At 38.7% G+C, this 23,148-nt stretch overlaps 3 protein-coding genes across 5 annotated transcripts; 1 reads left to right on the forward strand and 2 right to left on the reverse strand.

The window, feature by feature from the left end:
* The first annotated feature begins 262 nt into the window (after nt 1-262).
* Nucleotides 263-3,654, forward strand: cnpy2 (canopy FGF signaling regulator 2). The gene is made up of 6 exons (XM_054617188.1): nt 263-375; nt 517-623; nt 700-815; nt 1,781-1,978; nt 2,154-2,250; nt 2,378-3,654. The coding sequence occupies exons 2-6, from the start codon at nt 524-526 to the stop codon at nt 2,419-2,421; spliced, it is 555 nt and encodes a 184-aa protein (XP_054473163.1). The 5' UTR covers nt 263-375; nt 517-523; the 3' UTR covers nt 2,422-3,654.
* Nucleotides 3,655-11,978: 8,324 nt separating this feature from the next.
* Nucleotides 11,979-13,496, reverse strand: LOC129106245 (EEF1A lysine methyltransferase 3-like). Its single transcript, XM_054617618.1, has 3 exons — nt 13,233-13,496; nt 13,038-13,149; nt 11,979-12,577 (listed from the first exon to the last, which is right to left on the reverse strand). Exons 1-3 carry the CDS (start codon nt 13,392-13,394, stop codon nt 12,180-12,182), a joined length of 672 nt encoding a protein of 223 aa, XP_054473593.1. The 5' UTR covers nt 13,395-13,496; the 3' UTR covers nt 11,979-12,179.
* A 683-nt stretch (nt 13,497-14,179) lies between these two features.
* Nucleotides 14,180-22,572, reverse strand: stx16 (syntaxin 16). Of its 3 annotated transcripts, none has more exons than XM_054616901.1 (9): nt 22,120-22,572; nt 20,001-20,012; nt 19,771-19,878; nt 18,329-18,469; nt 17,933-18,095; nt 17,690-17,778; nt 16,557-16,700; nt 16,126-16,206; nt 14,180-15,747 (listed from the first exon to the last, which is right to left on the reverse strand). In XM_054616901.1, exons 1-9 carry the CDS (start codon nt 22,243-22,245, stop codon nt 15,646-15,648), a joined length of 966 nt encoding a protein of 321 aa, XP_054472876.1. In that variant the 5' UTR covers nt 22,246-22,572; the 3' UTR covers nt 14,180-15,645. The 3 variants fall into 3 exon arrangements, with proteins under 3 accessions (XP_054472876.1, XP_054472875.1, XP_054472874.1); XM_054616900.1 differs by having other exon boundaries at nt 20,001-20,099; nt 22,165-22,216; XM_054616899.1 differs by lacking the exon at nt 20,001-20,012 and having other exon boundaries at nt 22,165-22,572.
* Nucleotides 22,573-23,148: the final 576 nt, after the last annotated feature.

Consider the following 23,148-nt stretch of genomic DNA (forward strand, 5'->3'; position numbering starts at 1 on the left):
GGTCTGTGTATTGTATAATAAAGTATATAATAATAATAATAATAATAATATGGGGATAATAATAATAATAATAATAATAATAATAATAATAATAATAATAATAATAATAATAATAATAATAATAATAATAATAATAATAATAATAATAATAATAATAATAATAATAATAATAATAATGCTGTGCTGAGAGGTTGCCTTGGTAACGTCAGAACGGAGCCCGTCGCGCCATCTTCCCGGACACGCGGGGGCGCTGTCGGGAGCGCGCCCGTCGTCCCGTCCAGCAGCTCCGTCGCCTACGTCACCACATTCCACTGAACGCGATGGAGCAGCGTGCAGAGACGTGAAGGCGGCCTCAGAAGACTCCGCCAGAAACGAGTAAGTTGGAGGAGAATGTGACAAGATGTGTGTTTTTCTTTGGTTCAACGCTAGTCGAACATAAATCAAGTGTTATCTGAGAGAACAGAGTCATTTGAGTGTTTCTGTGGCCGGTTGTCAGTCTGTGTAATCTGTGTTTAGACGCAAGATGAGGGACGCGGCCGTCCTGCTCGCACCGTGTGTGCTTCTGTGTCTCCTCCTGAGCTGCAGCCAGGCAGCCAGACAAGGACAGGACATCAGATGTGGAGGTAAGTGTGTTTAAGACTCCCTCTCTGTCCATACCACAGATAACGTTACCCAGCAGTGTCCTCTCTGCCCTCGCAGCCTGCAGGGCTCTGGTCGAGGAGATGGAATGGGCCATCTCCCAAATAGACCCAAAGAAAATGATCCAGACTGGATCCTTCAGGATCAACCCAGACGGCAGCCAGTCCATCAGAGAGGTGAGCCTGCAGCACAGCCACGTAGTAACACGTCCAACCCTCTGCTGACTGGTTTACCAACTGTTTTACAGCAGGTTGAGATGTTGACTGGTTTACCAACTGTTTTACAGCAGGTTGAGATGCTACTACTAACCTAACGAATTAGACTGCAACTATTTTATCAATAAATAAATGTAAAACATTCTCTTTTCCCAGCTTGTGCAATAATAGTTATTTTTTTTTCTGTCTGTAAATATTATATTTCAGTTATTGTGTTTTTCTACTGTTTTTATTGCTTATTTATAATACTTGTTTTTTTATTTTTATTTTTTATTTTTCATTTTTTATTTTTATCTTGTCTTTCTTTACTATGTCTCTTGTGTGCACTTTAACTCTTTGCTGTTGTAAGCCTGCAAATTTCCCTTCAAGAGACTAATAAAGGATTATCTTATCTTATCTTATCTTATCTTATCTTTTTAATTGTCTTTATCTTATATGGTAGTAAACGGAATATGTTTAGGATTTGGACTGTTTATCGGATAGTGATGGATATTTTCCACTGTTTCTAATGTTCCATAGACCAAAAAGGTCAATTGAGAGAATAATCTTCAGATTAATCAAAAATGAAGACAATCTATAATAGCAGCCCTGTTACTGTTAATCATTTACAGTCAGATTACCACAATTTGAGTATCAAACCGCAATACTTTTTGAGTGAGAACTGAAATATGTCGATAACACCGTATATATTGAATAGTGCCAAATATTATGGTTGTGAAAAATCAAATCCAATTTAGTCTTAGATTAAGTGTAAGGGGAGAGTAGAGGGACAAAAATCAGGCAAGTGCACTCATATTGTCAACAGACTTTAATTTGCAACACCACTAGACCGGTAAATAAAGTGTTATCACTTTGTTAATTATTACCACAATTTATAAGAAACACCTCACTAATTCAGAGTTTTTCGTAACCTCTGATGGCACCAGGTTCCTCTGGCTCGCTCCGAGGGAAACCTTCTGGAGCTGATGGAGACTGTGTGTGAGACGATGGGGGACTACGGCGAGCACTCAGATTCTTCCACAAACAGGAAGTCCTACGTTAGGATAAAGTCTCGGAGCGGTGAGGCCATGGACCTCTCAGAGGCCACGCTGGATTCAAGAGTTACAGGCAGTTTAAAATTTGCAGTGAGTACAAAATATCACCAAATGATTTTTAAATGCACCATCATATGTTTGCATTAATGTGCTTTTATTGGTAATTATTATGTTAACATGTTTTATGCAACCAACAACCCTATTCTTGAAAAATTCAGTGAATCGTTCAGCTTGTAAAACTTCTTTTTTTTACTTATTTCTGCAGTGTGAAACAATTGTTGAGCAGCATGAAGATGAAGTCATTGAATTCTTCGCACATGAGACAGAAAATGTCAAAGACAAACTCTGCAGCAAGAGGACAGGTATGTTTAAGACTCAACATGCATCATTTATTTTTAAGTCTTACACATTTTTACACATTTCTGTATGTTGTTCCTTTCCAGCGACTGTATTTTAATTCATTGTTTACATGTTCTGTGTGCTCTGCAGACCTCTGTGATCACGCTCTGGAAATGACCCATGATGAACTTTGATATCGCCTCGCCATGGCTGCTGTCTGTTCTCAGGCGAAATGGAGACGTTGGGTGCTGAAATGTTTTCACCGGTTTATGTCATGGCAGTAATAAAAGATGTATACAAATCAGTATGTATGAGAATAGAAAATCCAGCTGAAGATCCAAGTCTTATTCCTGTGATCTGTGACAATTTAAGGACCAGTTCGCCAGTTTTAGCTGCATCTCTTTGGACTTTCTTGTCACTTGTTTACATACTGTAAGTTATAATGCTTTACAATATTCTGTGTATTATATAATAGCCCCTTTCTTGCGTTAAATTGCTCTTCAGAAACAAACAGAAACTGTGAAACTGCAAAAATGAAGTTGTACTTCCTTACGGGATTTCTTACAGGATTAATTGTGTATATACAGTAAAAGTTCTAATTTAAGACACAAATACACAGAGATCAGGTTGAAATTTGGAGAAGTGGTCCTAAAGTTCATATTAATTTACATTGATTGAGTCTCTCTCTAAGCTATTGATGCCAATAGTGTTTTTTCTTCATAGTAAATGGACAACCATACTGCCCGCTCAGCAATGAAAGAGTCATTTGATGTCAAATTATGTTTTCAGTTCTAGTTTTAGTTTTTAATGCTCACCTAGTTTACTGAACTGTCTTAGATCACATGAATAACTTGTTTTGGTTGAATATTTATTAGGTAAAACTGAAAAGTTAAAGATACATTTATACAAGATCAGAAATGAAGATTATTTGAGAATTTAATGAAATTAGTTTCACTGTCGTCCAAGTGGCGAAATGTGCCTTTATTGCTTCCTATGTAACGTCACACTTTTCAAACATTGATACTCTTTTACTATTAGCTCCATGGTATTGTTACTGTTGATGTGAAATGTGTTACAGTTTAGAAAACGGATACAATGTTGCTACTTAGTTGGGTGTGTTGATGCTGGAAATGAACTGATAACAGATTTTTTGCCAATTTAGGATCTGTTGAAAGTTGCATTAAAGTAAAAAAAATTAAGGAAATAAGAACATTTCTAAAGTTCTTAAAAACTCCAAACACTGCCTTTTCTAAAAGTAGTAATTTGAGCTTCATTTTTCTTCTCAGTCTAGTAAAACTGAACCAGTGTAACACCGCTAGAGTGTGCTGTAGTCAACAATCTGATAGTTGAGTCTGAAATAAAGAATCATACTCAGTTGGAAAGTCCTCATGCTGTACTGTTGTTGTAGAATAAAAGTATTTTTGGTATTTCTTTTTTTAGTGTGTGGAGAAAAAAAGAGCTTGCTTTGAACATTTGTCTGATATTTCCCTTAAAATGTTTTTTTTTTTTAAAGTTTACCTTCTACTTTCAAAACTATCATAAATTAGTTGAGTCACTAAATATTTCATATCAGTAAATTCAGATTTTTGACATACAAGTCCCAAACTTTTGAAATTTCTGTGAAATTTTTGACCCATTGTTTTTTATTAATTCTAACAACTCTAACATTCACAACTTCCTGTATAAAACACTCATTAGTTTACTATATTTTGATACCATTTGTGTTTGAGTAATGATACACACGTATTTCAAAGGGCTTTGTTGTTAAATGCTTTTGCCTCTTGAGCTAATAGCATCCAAATTATTCAAACAATCTAAAATGAGGTAACCGTTTTTTATTATTTAAGATTTCTTTGAGAGGAGAGGACACATACAGTGGCCGATACTTTTTAACTTAATATTTGTATTTAGAATAATGTACTGCTGACAAAAAACTAAAATACTGAAATGTAGGTGGGAAGACCATAATGGTATTTAGTTTAAGTTTAAAAAAATACTTTTCTCAAAATGTAAATCATCACTAAAATTCAGTTCATTTCAGTTCAGTTGTATAACACAAGAGTCCTCAGCAGATGGAGTTTGTCCAGTTATAATGAAATTGTAAATTTCCAATTTCCAGAGCTTGTGTTGTCATAAATGTTAATATTGAAGGATCATTCTTAACCTTGGAAAGATCAGATATTAAAACAATCACGACAAGAGGAGATTAACTTTCCACATCATGCTGTTACTGCACTCCAGTTTATTCACTTATAATGCAGAAGAATGGATTGACTTCTGCCAGAAATATCCCCACAGCATAAAATCACTCCAAATAATCAATCTTTAAGTATATCCTCTTTCATCATTTCACATTTACCTTAAAACCTCTAAAAACAGTGAAAACATTTAGAGAAAATGTATGACAAAGTCTGCTTTACAAGATAATATTTGTCGATTTCCCTAAGGCCATATTTCTACATTTCTATAAGAACAGTAAATGGATCATGACTTATCCATCAAAAATACGAGCTCTATGATAAAACTGAAACAAACAAAAAAAATCAGAGACTTCAATCCCTTATCAGGCACAATATCAATGTAGATTGTGCGTAGTTATTAGATATGCAATTACATGAATCAGACCAATGTTCTCTGTTTAACCAGTTGACTCACTTTGAATCATCCCTTCATCTGAGACCTCTGATGGCATGAAAACCACCTGCTGGTTTTCTTCTCTCTCTGTTTCCGTCATTTCCTCTGTCTTGGTTGTTTTATTCACCACCTCAACCTGATGGTCCTTACTCTGACTATACACATTTGTGGTGCTCTCGTCTCCATCGCTATCTCCCTCTTCCTTAGCTGCAGTCTCATCTTTTACTTCAGCAGAGCAGCATCGCTTTCCCTCAGCCGCCTGAAACCCGTCTTCATTCCTCGTCTTGCCATCAGGTGGCGTTTCCTCGACCTCTTTCTCATCAGGTGGCGTTTCAGGTGCCGTTTCCTCGACCTCGTTCTCATCTTTCTTTCTCATCAGGTGCCGTTTCCTCGACCTCGTTCTCATCAGGTGGCGTTTCCTCGACCTCTTTCTCATCAGGTGGCGTTTCAGGTGGCGTTTCCTCGACCTCGTCCTCATCAGGTCCTCATCGTCCTCATCAGGTGGCATTTCCTCGACCTCGTCCTCATCAGGTGGCGTTTCCTCGACCTCGTCCTCATCTGCAACAATGATTGTGTCCCCAGAGCCGTGGCTGCTGGTGCTGCTGCAGGACAGTGTGTCTTCTTCAGCATGTCCGGCTGGCTCTTCATAACACAGATCCTCCTGGTTTTGTCCCAACTCTACATCATCCTCAACACTTTGTTCTGTTGAAGCTGCCTGTTGTTTTACTCCATCAATGACTATCCTCTTTGAATACTTGCCTGCAACCACATTAAGGCAGCACAAGCCCTCCCCTACACTCTCTGGATCCCACAGCTCACTCACTTCCTCCTCTTCATTCTCAGAGTCAGGCGCTGTATGTTTCCTAATGCGATTTACCGCGTCCCACAGGGACTTGGGGTACTGGGGTTCCTCTTCGAGAGGTAAGTTGGGGTCAACACCTCCACCTTCCTCTTGAGGAGGAGGAGTTGAAGAGCTGGAAGGCAGGACTGGAGATGAATCAGTGCAAGAGGAAGATGAGTACTGAAGGGATTCCTCACAAGAGTCGGAGTAAAGAAAAGGAGGGTCAGTTTCTTTGATGCCAGCATCAGGATTTAGAGCAGAGGGACAGACTGAGTGCAAGGGATAAACTAGTTCTGTGTCTGACTCGTTAGACATGTGTGGAGGAGAAGGAAAGTCAGAGGGTGAAAACACCTCCAAAGGTGATTGAAACACGTCAAAGTCTGAGTCTGACGATGAGGGAGGAGAAGAGTTGGAGTGTTCTGTCTGTGGTTCAACGTGCTGCAAAATTTCCATGTCTATTTGAGTTTGAGAGTCTGTAGCATTTTCTGTTGATAGTTTTTGTTCCTCATCAGCTTCTTTTCTTGGTTGCTCCTCAGTTATGAAACTCTGTTCTTCATTATCACATTGTTGAGGCAAATAGTTGACCTTTGTTTCAGTTTGACTGTCAGTCACTTTTTCTTGGGATATTGTCTGTTCCAAAACTGTAGGATCCTCTTTGTCTTCTTTTGGTAGCTGCTCTTCAGTCATATAGCTCTCTTTTACACAAGCAACATCCTCTGCTTGGACACATTCATGTTGTTGCTGCAAAATGTCAACCTCTATGGCGTCTTCTATGGATATGTTGAGAGTCTGTTCCATAATATGGTCTGTGGGATCCTTATCGACTTCTTTTGTTTTTTGCTCATCAGTGACATTGTTCTCTTTTACACAAACATCGTCTGGTTGGTCACTTTCAAATTGTTGCTGCGACACCAGCTCCTCTGTCATATCTTTGGCAAAGTCCTGAAGGGCTTCACTGATCTCACTATTTATTACATGTGATGTTTCAACCTCCTCATCGTGGTCCTCAACAACAAAACAATCAAGAGGAGAAGGGCTTGGGGAATGGTCTGTATGAGGAGTGGAGCTTGCAGATCTAGAATGAAGAAGTGGTGGGGTGTGAGTCGGAGAGGAGGTTTCAGGCTGAAGAGCCAAGTTTTCTGCAGAATTGAGGGAGATCAACTCAGGATCAGGAAGTTCCTCTTTGTTTGATTCTGAGATGTGCATGAAAGGTGTAAGATCTGAGGATGAGGGCATGACAGAAAAGGCAGGGTTTGGTGCTTCACAGTGTGGAGAGGGTGAAAATGAAGAAGAATCCGAAAGGTTTGATGGTTTAGTGAGACACTGAGAGTGATGAGAAGAAGTATAAATGTCTTCCTGCTCAGTTGTACCTTCTTCACTGGGAGGTTTGAGCAGAGGATCCTCATTCATTTCAATTTCAGGTTCAGGTTTGATGTCAATATTGAGTTGAGAAACAATGTCTTTCTCTTCAGACGTATTAGACACTTGATCCTGAAGTCCTGCAAAATCTCCACCACCTTCATTTGGCACCTGATCTTTGGTGTCATCATTTTCTTGCAAACATACAGCTTCCTCAGTTTGGTCAACCTCTAACTGATTCTGTGACTGCTCCTCTTCTCTTGTGTCCTTTGGGATTTGTTCAACTGCATCATCAATGTCGTTAACTTTAATTTGAGATGGTTCAATCTCCTGGTCATCCAAACAAGAGTTCAGAAGTGACGATGCATCTTTAGGTTGCTGCGTTTCCTTTTCAGAAACTGAAGATGAGAACATACAGCAGAAAGAGATATCACTTTGTCCCTCGGGTGCCGTTTCCTCCATAAGATATGAGTCTAGTTTGACCTCAGGCCTTTCTGTAATGCTGTGGGGGTTTGTTAGTGTGTTTTGGTCGGTTGTCTCTTCCTGATTCAGCTGACTGTTTGATTGGACACATTCAGAAGAGACGTTCGTTTGAGTATCAAGTTGACTGTGTTCGGTGTTTAAATAGTGAACATGCTCTTTCTTGGGTGATGGAATCAGCTCCATTTTAACAACAACAACACAGGTTGTGTCGATAACCAGAAGACCCTTACTGTCTTCAGATTCTGTGCCTGTCTTGATGTCCAGTCTTCTTACTTCAACATCAACTGGATTAACTTTTCTTTCTTGGTCTTGCAGAACATCTGAGTCTTCTTCCTCGCTGTTTGCTTTCAAACATGGCGATATACTCTCAGTTTCAACCCTGCTTGTAATACTCGGCTCCCTCCACAGAGGATATTTAACTGACTGCACTGACTGAGCAACCGCTTTCCCAAATGTAGAATCAGCATCACATGTATTCACTTTTTCTAGGGACACACTATCTGTCTCTACTTTTTCTGATATATTAACCTCAAGCATCTCACTCTCTACGCAGGTGGATGTCTCCTGTTTGGCTTTGATGTTTCTCCCATCATAAGTATTTGCCGGCTCTGTGAGTGTTGGCGCTCTGAAGTCTACCTCATCTGCAAGTTTGTGTGTTTGATTAATATCACTACTGCTCCTTAGACCTCCTAATACTGTGTTTGTTTGCAAAGTACAAAGTGGCAAAGATGGGGATTCTGTGGTGCCTGCTATTCGAGACACCAAGCAGAATATGGTCATCCCACCTGTCTTTTTGTTTAATCTGAACTTCCTTCCTTCAATGACTTTTGAGGACAGTTCCTCATTTATCTTTTTACTCTCAACTGTTTGTAACACTTGGGGCTGTTGCACATACAACACACCCTCAGGCTGTATGTGTTTTTCCTGGATACTGAAATAACTACTTGCCTGTAAAGCATTTGTTTCCTGTCGTCGGTGCTTCAGTCCTTCAAGCTCTTGGAAGCCTTTTTGATTCCCATCTGGTTTTGTAAACTCATCTTTTCTGTGATCCTGCAGATCTGCAACTACATCCTCCCTCCTAATTGTGGGCTCTGACCAGTTGGTTTGTCTCTTACCTTTCTGCTCCCAGCTGGTGTCACAGTGGTGCAATACAGGTGAGCCTTTATGTGGGCTGTCATAGGGAGGAGGAGCAATATAGCCAGGAGGTTGGCTGAACATCCTCCGTTGGTATCCGGCCTTTTCTTTCATGTCCAGCATGTGGCTTGTGTCGGTGGCAGGAGTTTTTGATAGATGATAGGCCGGAGCTTGCTCTCTGCCCCCTCTATCACACCACAGTCCTGATTCTCCGATGTTTGCAGATTGTCTGACTTGTTGCAGCGCTGCCACTCGAGGATCTGTCCCACTCCTGCTGTCCCTCTCTGAAGCCCTGCTGCTCTCCAGCAGCCCCTGAGAGGCGCCCCTCAACTCTGCCTCTATACGTCTCCTCCTTGGAAGTGAATGGCTGTATCGAGCTGCCCAAGCCTCCAATTCTCGATAGTTGCTGTCGCTCCTCTTAGCAGAAACTTCCCTGTTGTGGCGGACAGGACCACAGGGCTCCCACCTCCTCTGCCACGCCTCCCTCAGAAATCCTCTCTCATATTCTCTCGCCGCTTGCTGAGCTGCTGTCCACTCTCTGTCTCCCAGGTCCTGGTGCTGCTGAGTGTGACGGTCTAGAATAAAAGGGAAGTAAGAGGAAGAAGGGGATGCCAGCTCTTGGTCCGTCCAGTTAGTGTACTTCTGTGGAGCCCCTCCTGTTCTTGATCCTGGTAGACTCCAGTATCTGGACTCCCTGCCATGATCCTGCTGCTCACCATAGTTCAGGGGATAATGGGGATCCTGATGTCTGTCATGGTAGCTGTGGGTGAAATGGAAATATGTAAAAGCCATCACATTTAATATCATGTGTTTTAGAAAATCTACTCATCACAAATAGCTCCTTTTAGCATCATTTTATGGCATCAATGTGGTCCATTGCTGATGTCCAACAAGTGAAAATATTGTGTTGCTAAAAATTGTGCAGTTTCTCAAACAAGCATAAAAAAGGCACAAAACCTATATAATCTAATGATTACAGTGATTGAAAAGGTAATCATAGCAATGAACTCACTTATGTGTACAGTTTCTCCCAGGAACAGTACCAAATTTGGAGTATAGAGGCGACTGTCCCTGATTCTCGGGCCAGAACTCCATCTTTTGGATGAAACATAGAATCATATATTTAACTGTCAGTATGTTTTTAACATGCATAAAATCTCTAGACTCAAAAAGCATATTTTAGCGATGAATATAACACATGATAACACTACATAAAAAATAATATAAAACAGTATCACCTACAATTTAGATTATGAAGACATTGGTTCACACATACAACCCTTACCTTTAGTTACTATTTTGAGATTATTGTCCCTGCTGCTCATGAGGTGATGTGAGGTCTAATGAAGTCACAACAGGACAACTTGTTTTAAAAGGACCATGGTTTCCAGTCCCCCCTCCCACTCCACACACACACACACACACACACACACACACACAAAACACACACAGACAAACACACACACGCACACACACTCCCCCATCACTATAGCCCATCCTCCTCTCATCCGGTCAACATGTCCAAATACCACTGAGGAATTTTTAAATCAGGTTTTTAGAATTACCATCTTTAGCTGCCTCACTCTATTTAAAGACATACAAAACTAATGTAAACGACTCAGATTTTTTATTACACATGAATTAAACAAACTGTTTAGTTCAGAAAGTGACAACTAAGTCAACTGTAACATTTTCTAATTGGCTGGTCTCCAATCGGCTCATATGGCACTCTGGTCAACATCACCACTTCTTCAATGCGCAGTTTTCATAACTTCTCCCAAATAATCATGATGACAACAAAATCAGGGATCTGCACTTTGCATGAAACCCTTGTGGGAGGTGCTTGGCGTGATGGCAGGCAGGCTCTACATGGAGATAGGGATCTGTTGTTTGTCGGCTGAATTGTAGCGGAGGGAGAGACGGACAGCGGAACGGGTCGTCTCCCTTTCTTTGAAACTCTCCAGCGTAACAAACAGGCTTTCCTTCTCTGAACAGAAAGTCTGTACATCAGCAGAGAGCAGGAGAGAGGGGATGAAGTACGTACAGACATGGGGCTGCAGGGAGGCCAATCTGTTGATGTTGACAGAATAGTTGGGGACGGGATGAACTTTGTTTTGGGTTTTTGTACATCTCAATAAAAACAAGATTGTACAATAGCCTAAAACTAAACGGTCATCATGTGACATAAGTTTGAGAACAATATTTTGATATATTGGACCCATGTAGCTTTCTAATTTCTAGTCTCTCCAGATTGAGCTAATGCAAACCGGCACAAAAGACTGAAATGTGAATGTTAAACTCAATGACAGTATCCATCATCAAGACTTTTTTTTTAAAGCACCTAAAAACATTATAACCTTAATATTTTTGACTGAATTAGCAACAACAACAAAAACCATCCTTGGGTATTATTTAAGTTTATCACTCAAACTAAATGAATCTGCTTCCTCAGGATTGTATGGGTGTGGATCAGATTTGATTAACAGCCTAGCAACATACAGTAAGCAAGCAATCCCAAAGATGTCATAACATTTTGATTCAAATGTTGCTGAACCCTCATTGATAGATGTGGGATGTAATGTCAGTTTTTTTCCAACAGAGCCCCGCCTACTTCGAACCAGTCAGAGGATAACAGACAAAAAACACATACATGTCTCACGAAATAAACAAAACTGTTATAACTTTGGCAGAAAATGTAGTATTCATGTAAGGCCCAGCTAATATAATAACAATAAGCAGCTAATTGTAAAAGTGTGTCTATAAAGCTGTGATCATGTGACTTGTGTTCGATCTCATCTAAAGGTAATGCAGCTCAGTTCTCTTGGAAACAACATCCTTGCATAAACCAAACCGGGTTGTCTGACTACAAACCGGCCACTGTGTCACTTGTACTAATAAAATGAACCTAGACAGTGTTTTAACTGAGAGAACAATCAGATATACAAACAGGAAATATGTGATTTAAACTTTCAATTTAGAGCTGAAGAACAGTTGACCATTATTTAAGACACACACTGATAACCTTGTCCAACTCATCTCTGAAACTATATAGTGATTGATAACAACAACATAGAGTAAAAATGGAGAAATACACAATGAAATGAAGAACCTGAATTCTTCAGTCAGGTGATTATGAGCAGACCTGCACTGAAACCTGAAGCTGTAATGAAAGAACTGATCCTGTCTCAGAAAAAAAACAAGTCGTGACAAGAGAAGCTGAGAACAACTAACCTCTGATTTTATCAACAAAACATCAGGCTGGTAGACATCAAAAAACAACTAGAACTTAAACTTGTTTTGCTGGTCCTTCATTTTATTTAATGTGTCTTACAAAAAGTACTTTAATGCAAGTAACAAATAACAAAAAGGTAAGGGATTTATGAAAGAATAACAGAGCTTCACTGATTTAAAAAATTAATAATTAAAAGGTAAACAAGAGAACGTCATAACTGGTCTCTGTTCAGTAACTTATCCAAGCCCTGCAGCAGGCTGTTCCTGCCGTCACAGGTCTTTCCGAAGAGAGGCCCTGTAGATATTAATATTTTGATCATCATCACGGTGCACAAGCTCCACATTAAATCTGCTGGGCAGACTTTCCTCATAGAAACCTGGAGTCTCATGCTCTTCCCGCATTTTGGACGAGAGATATACCACGGCTCTGCTCTTGCACAAATGAGCTAGTGTCTCCACCAGCAGTGGGTAAGTCCCTGGGAGGTAAATAATATCTGCACAGAGCACCAGATCCCAGTCAGAAGGGAAGTTCATGTGGTCCTCGCCCCAGGACAGAGGGAGGACGGTGGGAAGGTTGGTAGGCCAACCACTGGATGGCATGTTAGCAGAGACGTTGGACTTAAGTTGTGGGAGAGTCAAAGGAAGGTCTGTGAGCGTCACGACTGCACCTGGAAGAATATGAAAATGTGATTCCAATGTGTTGTTGATAAAACTCTCAACTCAACATGCAAATATATCTTATTTGCAGATGGATACAACACATTCAGGTCCTTTAAATATACAGTACCAGTCAAAAGTTTGGACACACCTTCTCATTCAGTGGGTTTTCTTTATTTTTATCTACATGAAGACATCCAAACTATGAAGGAACACATATGGACATTATGTGATAAACAAACAAATGCTCAACAAACCAGAATATGTTTTATATTTTACATTCTTCAAAGTAGTTGAATGAGAAGGTGTGTCCAAACTTTTCACTGCTACTGTACATATAAAGTATATCAGGGTGTTTTGACAAAGCTGAATAGGTGCTACATTTTGAACACTGACACTATATGAGCAGCAGATCTTGGGGATCATATTCTGCCACTTATAATCAGTACAGTGCATTCATAGACAACATACCGAGCCGTGCAGCCAGGATACCGACCACACCTGTGCCTGCTCCCAGCTCGATGACGCGCTTCCCCCTGAGCTCCACCGACTGCTCCTCCAGGTAACCACACAGGTGTAACGCCTGTGTGCACAAACACACCCTGTCGTTACACAAAGCTCCACCTTTGTTTAGCAGGTATACAGATAGACCAAGTTGTCTCTTACAGCTTCCCAGACCGGAGCAGCCACGCCGAGGTTAGCACCGAACACCTGTGTGATCCTCAGCTGCTGTCCGGATAAAGTGAACACGGTCTCTTGAGAGAAAGTGTCCGCAAACAAACAGTCATCAGCTGGGAACGGGTCGTCGTCGTCTCCTGCACAAAGCATGGCTGTTTAAGAACAAATGTTCACTGGATATAAAGGTTAACTAACCATGCACCTAGCCTAACAGGTGTTAACAGCTGAGGGTGTGTTATGTGAGGCTTTTACTTTGAAAGGTAACACAAACACACTTCGCTTCCGGGTCAGGTGACTTATCAAAGATCCTTAAAGAGCACTTACAGGTTAACAGTGCAGTCTGCAATGTGTTGCATAACTTTAACTTATTTTGACATAAAGAAGATTAATGTTATACTTAAAATAAAATAACTTGTGCATGTCATATTGCTGATGTTATTTGAGACTCTTTAACTTTGACCTATTACTAGGTGCCTCCTGCGTTCAAAGCAACATTATCACCCCTCAACTTCTGCATTGCAAAGAAATTTGATTCCATCTTTATTTTACATTGAGACATTAGTGGTTGCCCTCAACACTTATGAGTAGACACAGTCAATATGCCAATTCTTTACTTAGTTAATTGTTTGGTGTGTAAAACACTGGAAACTGTGAAAAGGTGAATCACCTTAGTCCAAGTGGATGTCCTCATATTGCTTATTTTGTCCATATAAACAGTTAAAAACGAAACAATATTTAATACATGGTGCTATGAAACACGGACAAGCAGCAAATCCTCACATTTGAGAAGCTGAAACCATAAAATGTTTTGCATTTCTGCTTGAAAAGTGATTTACACAATCAATTGGAAAAATAGTTGATAGAATTTATATTAATTTGTTTCAGTTGTATCTATGCGTCAATGCTACAAATTAAAACACAAAACACCATAATATTCCAGGTTTATTTTAAAAAAGAAAAAAAAAAAGTTGCTGTCTCCTCACGCGTTTTGTTTGGAAAACAAAACTTAAGTAGAGTACCAATAAGACATAACAATTTTTCACACATATCTTTACATCAATGACAAAGATGATTTAACAGGTGTATAAAGTGTAGAGTCGAGTACAGATATGTTAAATAAAGCTCTTCATCATTTCCACTCGTCAGTCTTTATAGAACACAAGAACATATAAAGAAAATCCAACACAGCCAACTTAAATGTAATATGTCCAATATGAAAATAAAATAAAAATGATGTTGTCTTCATACGTCTGCTTGTGTTGGACTACATCACAGTTTTCTTAGAGTGGACAATAACTGTTGGGTTTAAACTACAGATACACTTGATTCAATATACAGTATTTTAGCCAGAGACAGAACACCTCTGAACCTCTTGATTATTTGAAGCTATTGAAAAATAAATAATTATTTTCATCATACAGATGACAGTAGTATTACATCCATACACAACCACCCTCCCCCTCAGGCCTCAATTTGTGCAAACTGCAAGAGTTAAAAAAGGTAGCACTTTAAGCAAGGACCATAAAAAAAAAAGAAAATAATAATCAAAATGAGCACTTCATGAAAAGTGCAGCATGTGGGACACAGGTATGATTTTAAAATTACAGGATGAATTGGAGAATGCTCATTGCTGTCTACCACCTCCTGAGGCTGACAATAGAGTTACTATGATCTCAATATTCATTTAAATTGTGCAGTAAAAGGAAAGGAAAAAAACAGGTGGTCCTTAAACCAAAGGAATATTTTTGGTAACAAATGACTATTCTAATCAAATCTGGTAATGTCCTAATACAAAACATTTTCTTTTAGCCTTTCAAGGTTAAATACTTAGCCGGGACATAGATGTTATGTAGGAATGAAAATCTATTTGCAGTGAAATGAGATCTACTGCATATTTCTCTCACAAACATTCGTTCTTATCACGTCTTTCTCACAGAAACGTTTGCATGGGTTTACTGGGCAGAAATGATGCATCGTCACACAACAAACTTCACAATTCATGCTTAGAGTTCAAGCAGAAAACACTCTGCTTTAGCATTTAGACATTGGTAGTTAATTTGTGTACACCACAAAGTGTTTTTTTTTGTTAAGACAAATACATATGTCAACATTGTGGGGTTCGGCAAAACTCTGTCAGAGTCTTGGCGATTTGGGCGCCAGTCACATGATAAAATAGCCACAGCTCAGACGGATTGTTGATTGTTTCTTTCATCAAAATCAACAACAAAACATCTCCAAGCTGCCCAAAGTGCACCTGCAAAGGGGCGAAGAATTCTTCTTGACGTTTCCTGGTATGAAAAGGCATTTAGCTTTGTTTTGGGTAGAACCAAGATCAAGTCCAAGTCCACACAGATGCACAACAAACACCCACACAGAAAACAAAAGCCAGAGGAATGCATAATTAAAACTTTGTTCCAAAAAGAATAATAATTAGAACGATGACTATGACAAAGAGGATCAAAATGACCAGCATCTTTCTGTTTTTCTTCTGATACTGTTCTGCCTGCAAAGAAAATGAAAACAATGTCAAACACTGCATTTCCCTAGCTTTCAATTTAATTAATGAAGGCAAACCCTTCATATCTTATCGTCATGCAACAAATTAATTCTAAACAGATTTGATAACTGAAAAGGCTTGTGGATCCTGTTTGTAAAATAATTGGCCAATTATAACAACAATTGTGTCTTGTAGTGTAGTGAAAGTTGCAGGGGTTTTTTCCTCTTGTGATTGTTAACATTCATTATTGGCTTACAAGCAAAAGTGTTGTGTATCTAAGAACTAAAATCTTAAATCAGCAGCAATCTGAAATGTAACTGTGATTTAAAAACAATGGTGACAGTCACCAAAATGTGTATGAAGACATGAGCTTGTTGCATTTACCTTTTGTAACTGTTTCATTCCTTCTTCTGTTTTCACACAAGACTGCTCCACATTGAAGTCAATTCTGTCAAGAACGGTGCCCTAGAGGGAGAAGAGAAGGGACTTCTGTGAGCAGAGGAACATTTCAGTTGTAGATTCTTTATTTCTAACAAGGCTGATGTTGTTTGTTAGTTGTTAAGAGTTTCGTGTAGCACTGCCACTAACCTTATAATTCTTATTCAAGCTTTGGTGATACAAATACCAAATATGAAATGATAATATGTAAGGATGCTTTACATTTTGGAGTCAATAGGGTAACTCACTAAAATTCCCAATGCATGTACGTGGAGGACCGGAACGTTTGTCTTTGGTACCTCAGTGATTGCACCCATGCCATAAATATTAATTAAGTCTAATTCATTTTGTGTGTAAGCGTGTCAGGACTCAAATACCTGTTCCACCACCATTCCAGCCAAGTCCCTGAAAATCTCATTCAGATCTGAGATGGACTGCACTATCTGTCGGATCTCCCTCTCTCGTTCTTCCACCATCACAGTGTTCTGCTCTACAAGCATCAGCTGGTCGTCTGTGAAACCCTGAAATGAAAGAAAGAATAAGATGTAGGTAATTAATTATTATTCCAAATGCAACAACACATGTAGCCACAGCCCTGGTAGATACTACCTCAGACCAAATTACAGATCAATTTTCAATTTATTTCAAAATTGAAAAGAAAAAGTTGTATTGGAATCAAAAGAAAAAAACAGTAGTAATGCTGTTTTTAATTATTACACCCAGTAGATTTTAGCATACACTCTGATGGCAAAGGCAAAAGGACATCCATCTGTGGGCAATGGGTTTAAGCTATAATATATATATTATATTGTAGTGACCACTCACTAGCAGAACAATGTTGGTCAGAGTTCACAGCGAGCTAGCCTTGTTATATTGACGTTGTATTTACTTGTAGGTTGATTCAACTACATTACCCATGACCGTTAGCGGGTTGATGACGTATATAAGGTGGGACGGGGGAGCGTGTGTTTTTGTTGTTGTTAGAGCGAATGGCAGTGTGTGAAATAAAGCCGACGTTTATTTACTCCGTCCACAAAAAGCCTTTCTCAGCCCTTTTTGTTTCCCACACTCCTACAATATATATATATATATATATATATATATATATATGGCTTGTATATTATATATAAAAATGGCTTATATATATATATATATATATATATATATATATATATATAATAAAATGGCTTAATTATACTTCAAAAATTGTTATCTAACTTCTTTTCAATTTCACTGGTTTGTGTTAGTAGATATCCTCCTGTCCTGTCTTCTAGTGGGGATTAATAAAAAGTGACAAAAACTGAAAATGTAATATGTACAAATGCTAAATTTAAATTCACGTAACACAGATGAACCCGCATTAACAAGTGAATGTGCTCATAAACTTTTAAAGGAGGGTTTTCTTCTCTCGTCTGTACTAATACTTATCACATGAAGTAACTCTTCTTTTGTTGTATAAAGGACGCCTGAGCCAAAGGAAGTGGTGATGGAATTGTAAAAAGCCGGTCACCTTGTCATATACAGCTAATTCTTCATCCTCTTCCATTAAGGGTCCAGAGTCGAAAAAGTGCTTTGATCTCTCCTCACGATTCTTCATACCTGAAATATAAACAAATGACATGATGTTTGAATAGCATGGAAATATATATTTAAGATAAAAAAGAATTAACCTTAATAATGGTTATAAATGTAAAAAACAATAGTGAAGAATGAGAATTCAAAAGGGGAATCCCAGCTTTACTGCAGTCCTCACGTTTAAGGTAGCCGGACTGTGTGTGTCTGAAATTGGTGGACAGTTCCTGCAGGCTTTGTGCCAGGGACGAGACCACGTTTCTCAATAGCCTCTCCTCCTGCTCGGTACAGTGACCACAACGAGACTGCAACCCTGTCACAGCTCGCTGGCATCGATGAAACATCTGCAATGAACACAAAATTAGTCAGCAAGCAGAAAGAAACTCCATGTTATATTGTCAGATGTGTTTGTATTCACTCCCTCAAACAATCAGAGCATAGACGGTCAAGATTGAATACTATACCATGCTCTTCTGACTTTGTGCTCAAGTAAAAACATCTGCAACATCTGTGTTTAAGGTTTTTGTCTATATAAATATACATTATCTCTATTAACTACAGTAGTCATTTATTGTACCTGTGTAATCTCCTGAGTAGTGATTTCTATGGCATGCTCTTCCTCACTACTGTCATCAAGTGTGGGTCGATTCATGTGCTTGTCATGAAGTACGGCCAGATCCTTCATCTTTTGGCGAACCCGTGTGATTTCATACTGGATCTGAAAGGAGAAACCCGATGGTTAAAAGTCATGTGACTTAAAATTGTACACAAATTAGTTGGCTCATACAGAAGATTTCACCAGTTTAAGATTACAGGATTACCGTATTTTCCGCACTATAGGGCGCACTGGATTATAAGGCGCACTGTCAATGAATGGTCTATTTTCAATCTTTTTTCATATATAAGGCGCACCGGACTATAAGGCGCATTAAGCGAAACAAAACAGTCAGTCAGTCAAACTTCCTCCACTTCCGTACCATTGATTCATTAACGTTGAATTCTCTCGCAGCTGCTCTATTCCCATGTTCTCCTGCGTGACTGACAGCCTTGAGTTTGAAGTCCGCGTCGTAAGCGTGTCTATTGACCGGAGCCATGTTGGGTCCTTATACACACACACTGTAATATTATGGTGAAGCACAGTATGTATTACTCCGCGACGCTCCTGACTACGGTGGCCGTGATGCTGCAAGCGGTGCGGCTTTGTAGTTTACTAAGTCTACTAAAACATGTTGACAGAGCGCCGTGTACCACACAAAACCGCTTCGAGGTCAGTAAGCACAACCAGAATTAATCCATATATAAAGCGCTCCGGATTATAAGGCGCACTGTCGTTTTTTGAGAAAATTAAAGGCTTTTAAGTGCGCCTTATAGTGCGGAAAATACGGTATATGTATATATTTAAATTTTCAAGTTCTTATTTTTAAGATCTTAAGTTGATGCCACGAAGGCTGCAATATCATCTATTATCTTTATTTAATGTTTTATTCTCTTTATTTAATGTTTTATTTTATTTAATGTTTTATTTATTTAATGTTTTAATATCTTTACTTAATGTTTTATTCTCTTTATTTAATTTTTTATTCTCTTTATTTAATTTTCCATTCTCTTTATTTAATCTTTTATTTTCTTTATTTAATGTTTTATTCTCTTTATTTAATTAATGTTTCATTCTCTTTATTTAATGTTTCATTCTCTTTATTTAATGTTTGCATTATCTTTATTTAATTTTTTCATTATCATTTATCTTTATTTAATTTTTCATTATCTTTATTTAATGTTTTATCATCTTTATTTAATTTTTCATTATCTTTATTTAATGTTTCATTCTTTAATGTTTTATTTATTTAATGTTTCATTCTTTCATTTAATGTTTCATTTTCTTTATTTAATGTTTTATTATCTTTTTTTATGTTTCATTCTCTTTATTTAATGTTTCATTCTCTTCACTCTACAAACTGGTTTTTTTTTTGTATAAGTAAGCCGTTTACAGATACGTCTATATATTTCTGTTTGTTTCACCTCATCAATCCCCTCTATCCATTTGGGGGGCAGCTTCTTTGTGACCCCAATGGCCGCTTCAGGATCCAGAGTGATTCCTGACACCAGGGCCATTCGATCATCAGCCAGCTTAAAAACACAAACATCATATTGTTTGATTAGAACATGGTATATAATAATTCAACATGATGATGACGGTGAAGCATTTTAAGCATCTTATGTAATTTTTCCACAAAGGGAATCAACAGTACCTCATCAAGCTCCTAATGTGATTGGCAGATAGCAGATTGGTCCCATCCAATAGAGGAAAAAGAAAAGGAGAGAAAGACAGAAGTAACAGAAAGTGAGCCCTGGAAGAAATCTGATGTGAATTCCAATCCACAACAGTTAATTAATTTGTTGAGAATCATTATGTCTGTACAGCAGAGGTAGATACGGTCTGGCTGTTAATATGCAATCTTATAATTTGTCCTGAGTTTGTGTGTATGTGCTAAAGTGTAAAACTATAACAAATGCAAAAATAAATCTTATTTATCCAGAAACTAGTTGCACATTAAACATATCATTAGATGAAAGAACCAGCAAGAATAAAGAGAAAGACAGAATGGCTGAGAATGGCTCAAGATCACCTGACATGGCTGAGTTAAATGTGTGTAAGGTCTAATACAGGGACAATGGGACCAAACGTACACTGAACAGTCACAGTGAAAGACAAGTAAGACATTACTTGTCAGATTACAAACATAATTGTTCATGTAACATCTCTATTTGAGCTACATGACACAAGGTGCTTGGAAAAGTGTAATAAGTGTCCAGTAGGGAGTCAAAGGAGGTCTAGTTAGAGTGTGTGAAATCTTGAGACTACAGGAGATCGTCTGCTAATACAGATGTTCTTGAAATGACAGCTCTATTCCAAGATCTGTAGAGATCTTTCACTATTTTACACCACACTTTGCTCTCAGTAGGTGGAATTACAGACATTGTACGAGCAATGAATCTGCTGAACATAGCAAGTGCAATGTCAGGGAATAATCACTTTTCTCAGTACTGGAGGACCAGGCCACAGCATCACTATGAGATTTCCCATCTCTGAGCCTACTCGCTGATAGACCTGAGGTAAACCCGAGCACATCACTCCACACTGTGTCATACACAGAGATGCACTAACGGACAGTGTCCGTCCAGGAGCCACAGCCATTTAAATAGGTCTCCACTCTGTAGGTTTGTTGTGCTGATTTGTTTTGTGTCATTGAAAGAGCAGCCTCTCCAAGCCATCAGGAAGAGCAGATAAAAGAAAGTTTACCAGAGGAGAAAAAAATTAAGGTTAACAGGAGTAAGGGTTCAGTAGCTGAAATACAGCAGCATATTGTGGGAAAAGTATCCTCAACCGATGGGATATCCTTGTGTTTAGTGCCTCTTTTTGTACAGGGTTTCAGCAATAAATCTACCTCAGCGAGCATTTAACTTGTTAAAATGTTCTCAACTGAGTGTGAATGGTCGCACACACACTGCACCTGCTTGCTGTGCTGTGTATCCTGCACCCGGCCTCCTCTACTAGAGACATAAGGTGAACTCCAGCACAAACACTGGAAAGCTGTAAACTGCTAGTGCTAAAGCTTCAAAATTGTGTTGAGGAAAAGTAGGACACTGCCTTGACTACCTTGTGCTTTGCAGTACTACAAACTGCAACGGGACTGAGCGTGCACATGAAGATATATATAGGGGTGAATCATTCCTTAAAAAAAATGTCATGATAAGTTTTCATAATCAATCTACTAGAGATAATGACAATTCAATGATTATTAGTATTTTTTTTTTAATTACAAGCAGGAGTTTCCAGGATTTGTACACAGAAATTGTCCTTGCCTCAGTTTGTGTCATACATGTTAATAAGCACATGATAACACCAGCTACATTCTAGTGGAACAATTAATTACAGGTCACAGGCACAATTTGATCTACACTAGATCATATTACTATGTAGTGAACACAGAAAATGTTTTACTAGAGAGAAGCACTATGTAGACATTTTAAAACATGCTTTAACTCAAAAAAACATCCAATATACATTTTACAGAGGTATCTTTTATCTAAGAAATGGGGAATATTGATTAGAATTTTGCTAATTTAATATCCATTGTTTACATTTACTGTAGACATTCTGTATTACGAGCTCAAAACATACACCTGCACACCTCCTCCTCCATCCTCCTCCATCCTCCTCCAGAGTCACATTAAACAACCAGTCCTGAGGTGAAACCTTCCTGAGTAATGCACAGACATGGATGTAAACAGCTAGCTAACACAGCTCAGTGACTGGCTATATGCAAACACACACAGTAAAATGTCAAAACGATGCAGACCACTCACCGCAGCATTGCTACGTGTACTCAGACGGGGGTCGTATGTACTCACTTGCTCAGCCAATATCTGCCGGTTTTGGATCGCATTGTTCCGCATTAACAAGAAGGCATCGGTCAGACGCCTAGTGGCCATGACTGCCTTGTTTGATTTACAAATCAACACTGGATAAAATGCGGATCAGGTGATTTATTGAATTATGTCCACTGCCGCTGACCAGCTACTAACACCGCTAGCTTTAGCTTTAGCTTTAGCTTTAGCGATGAAAGATGAGGAAAACTCGCGATACGGCGCCTGTAGTGGACAGCAAACGGCCTAATGACACTTATCTGTCAGGCATATCTAATACTGAGGCTAAACGCAGAGACATGGCCGAGGGTTTCTGCTCAAATCTGGGAATTCAACGTTAGATTAGTAACGTTATTCCGCTTTAGGCAGCTACGGAAGTGGGAAAACGTAAACACCTGCGTGGAGTGCTTCTTCTTCTACTACTCATTTACTGCGGTTGGTAATTACAGCTGCGGCCCTTTAGCGCCACCTACCGGAGAGACAGTGGTACAGTTCACAATGCAGAACTATTATATTCCTTTATTGATCCCCATGGGCACAGACACAGACAATAAATACACATACTATACAACTACACAGACAATAAATACACATACTATACAACTACACAGACAATAAATACACATACTATACAACTACACAGACAATAAATACACATAAATACTATACAACTACACAGACAATAAATACACATACACAACTACACAGACAATAAATACACATACTATACAACTACACAGACAATAAATACACATACTATACAACTACACAGACAATAAATACACATACTATACAACTACACAACAATACAAGACATACTATACAACTATAAATACACATACTATAACTACACAGACAATAAATACACATACTATACAACTACACAGACAATAAATACACATACTATACAACTACACAGACAATAAATACACATACTATACAACTACACAGACAATAAATACACATACT

This window comes from Anoplopoma fimbria, chromosome 17 (assembly GCF_027596085.1).
Source record: "Anoplopoma fimbria isolate UVic2021 breed Golden Eagle Sablefish chromosome 17, Afim_UVic_2022, whole genome shotgun sequence".
Taxonomy (NCBI): Eukaryota; Metazoa; Chordata; class Actinopteri; order Perciformes; family Anoplopomatidae; genus Anoplopoma; species Anoplopoma fimbria.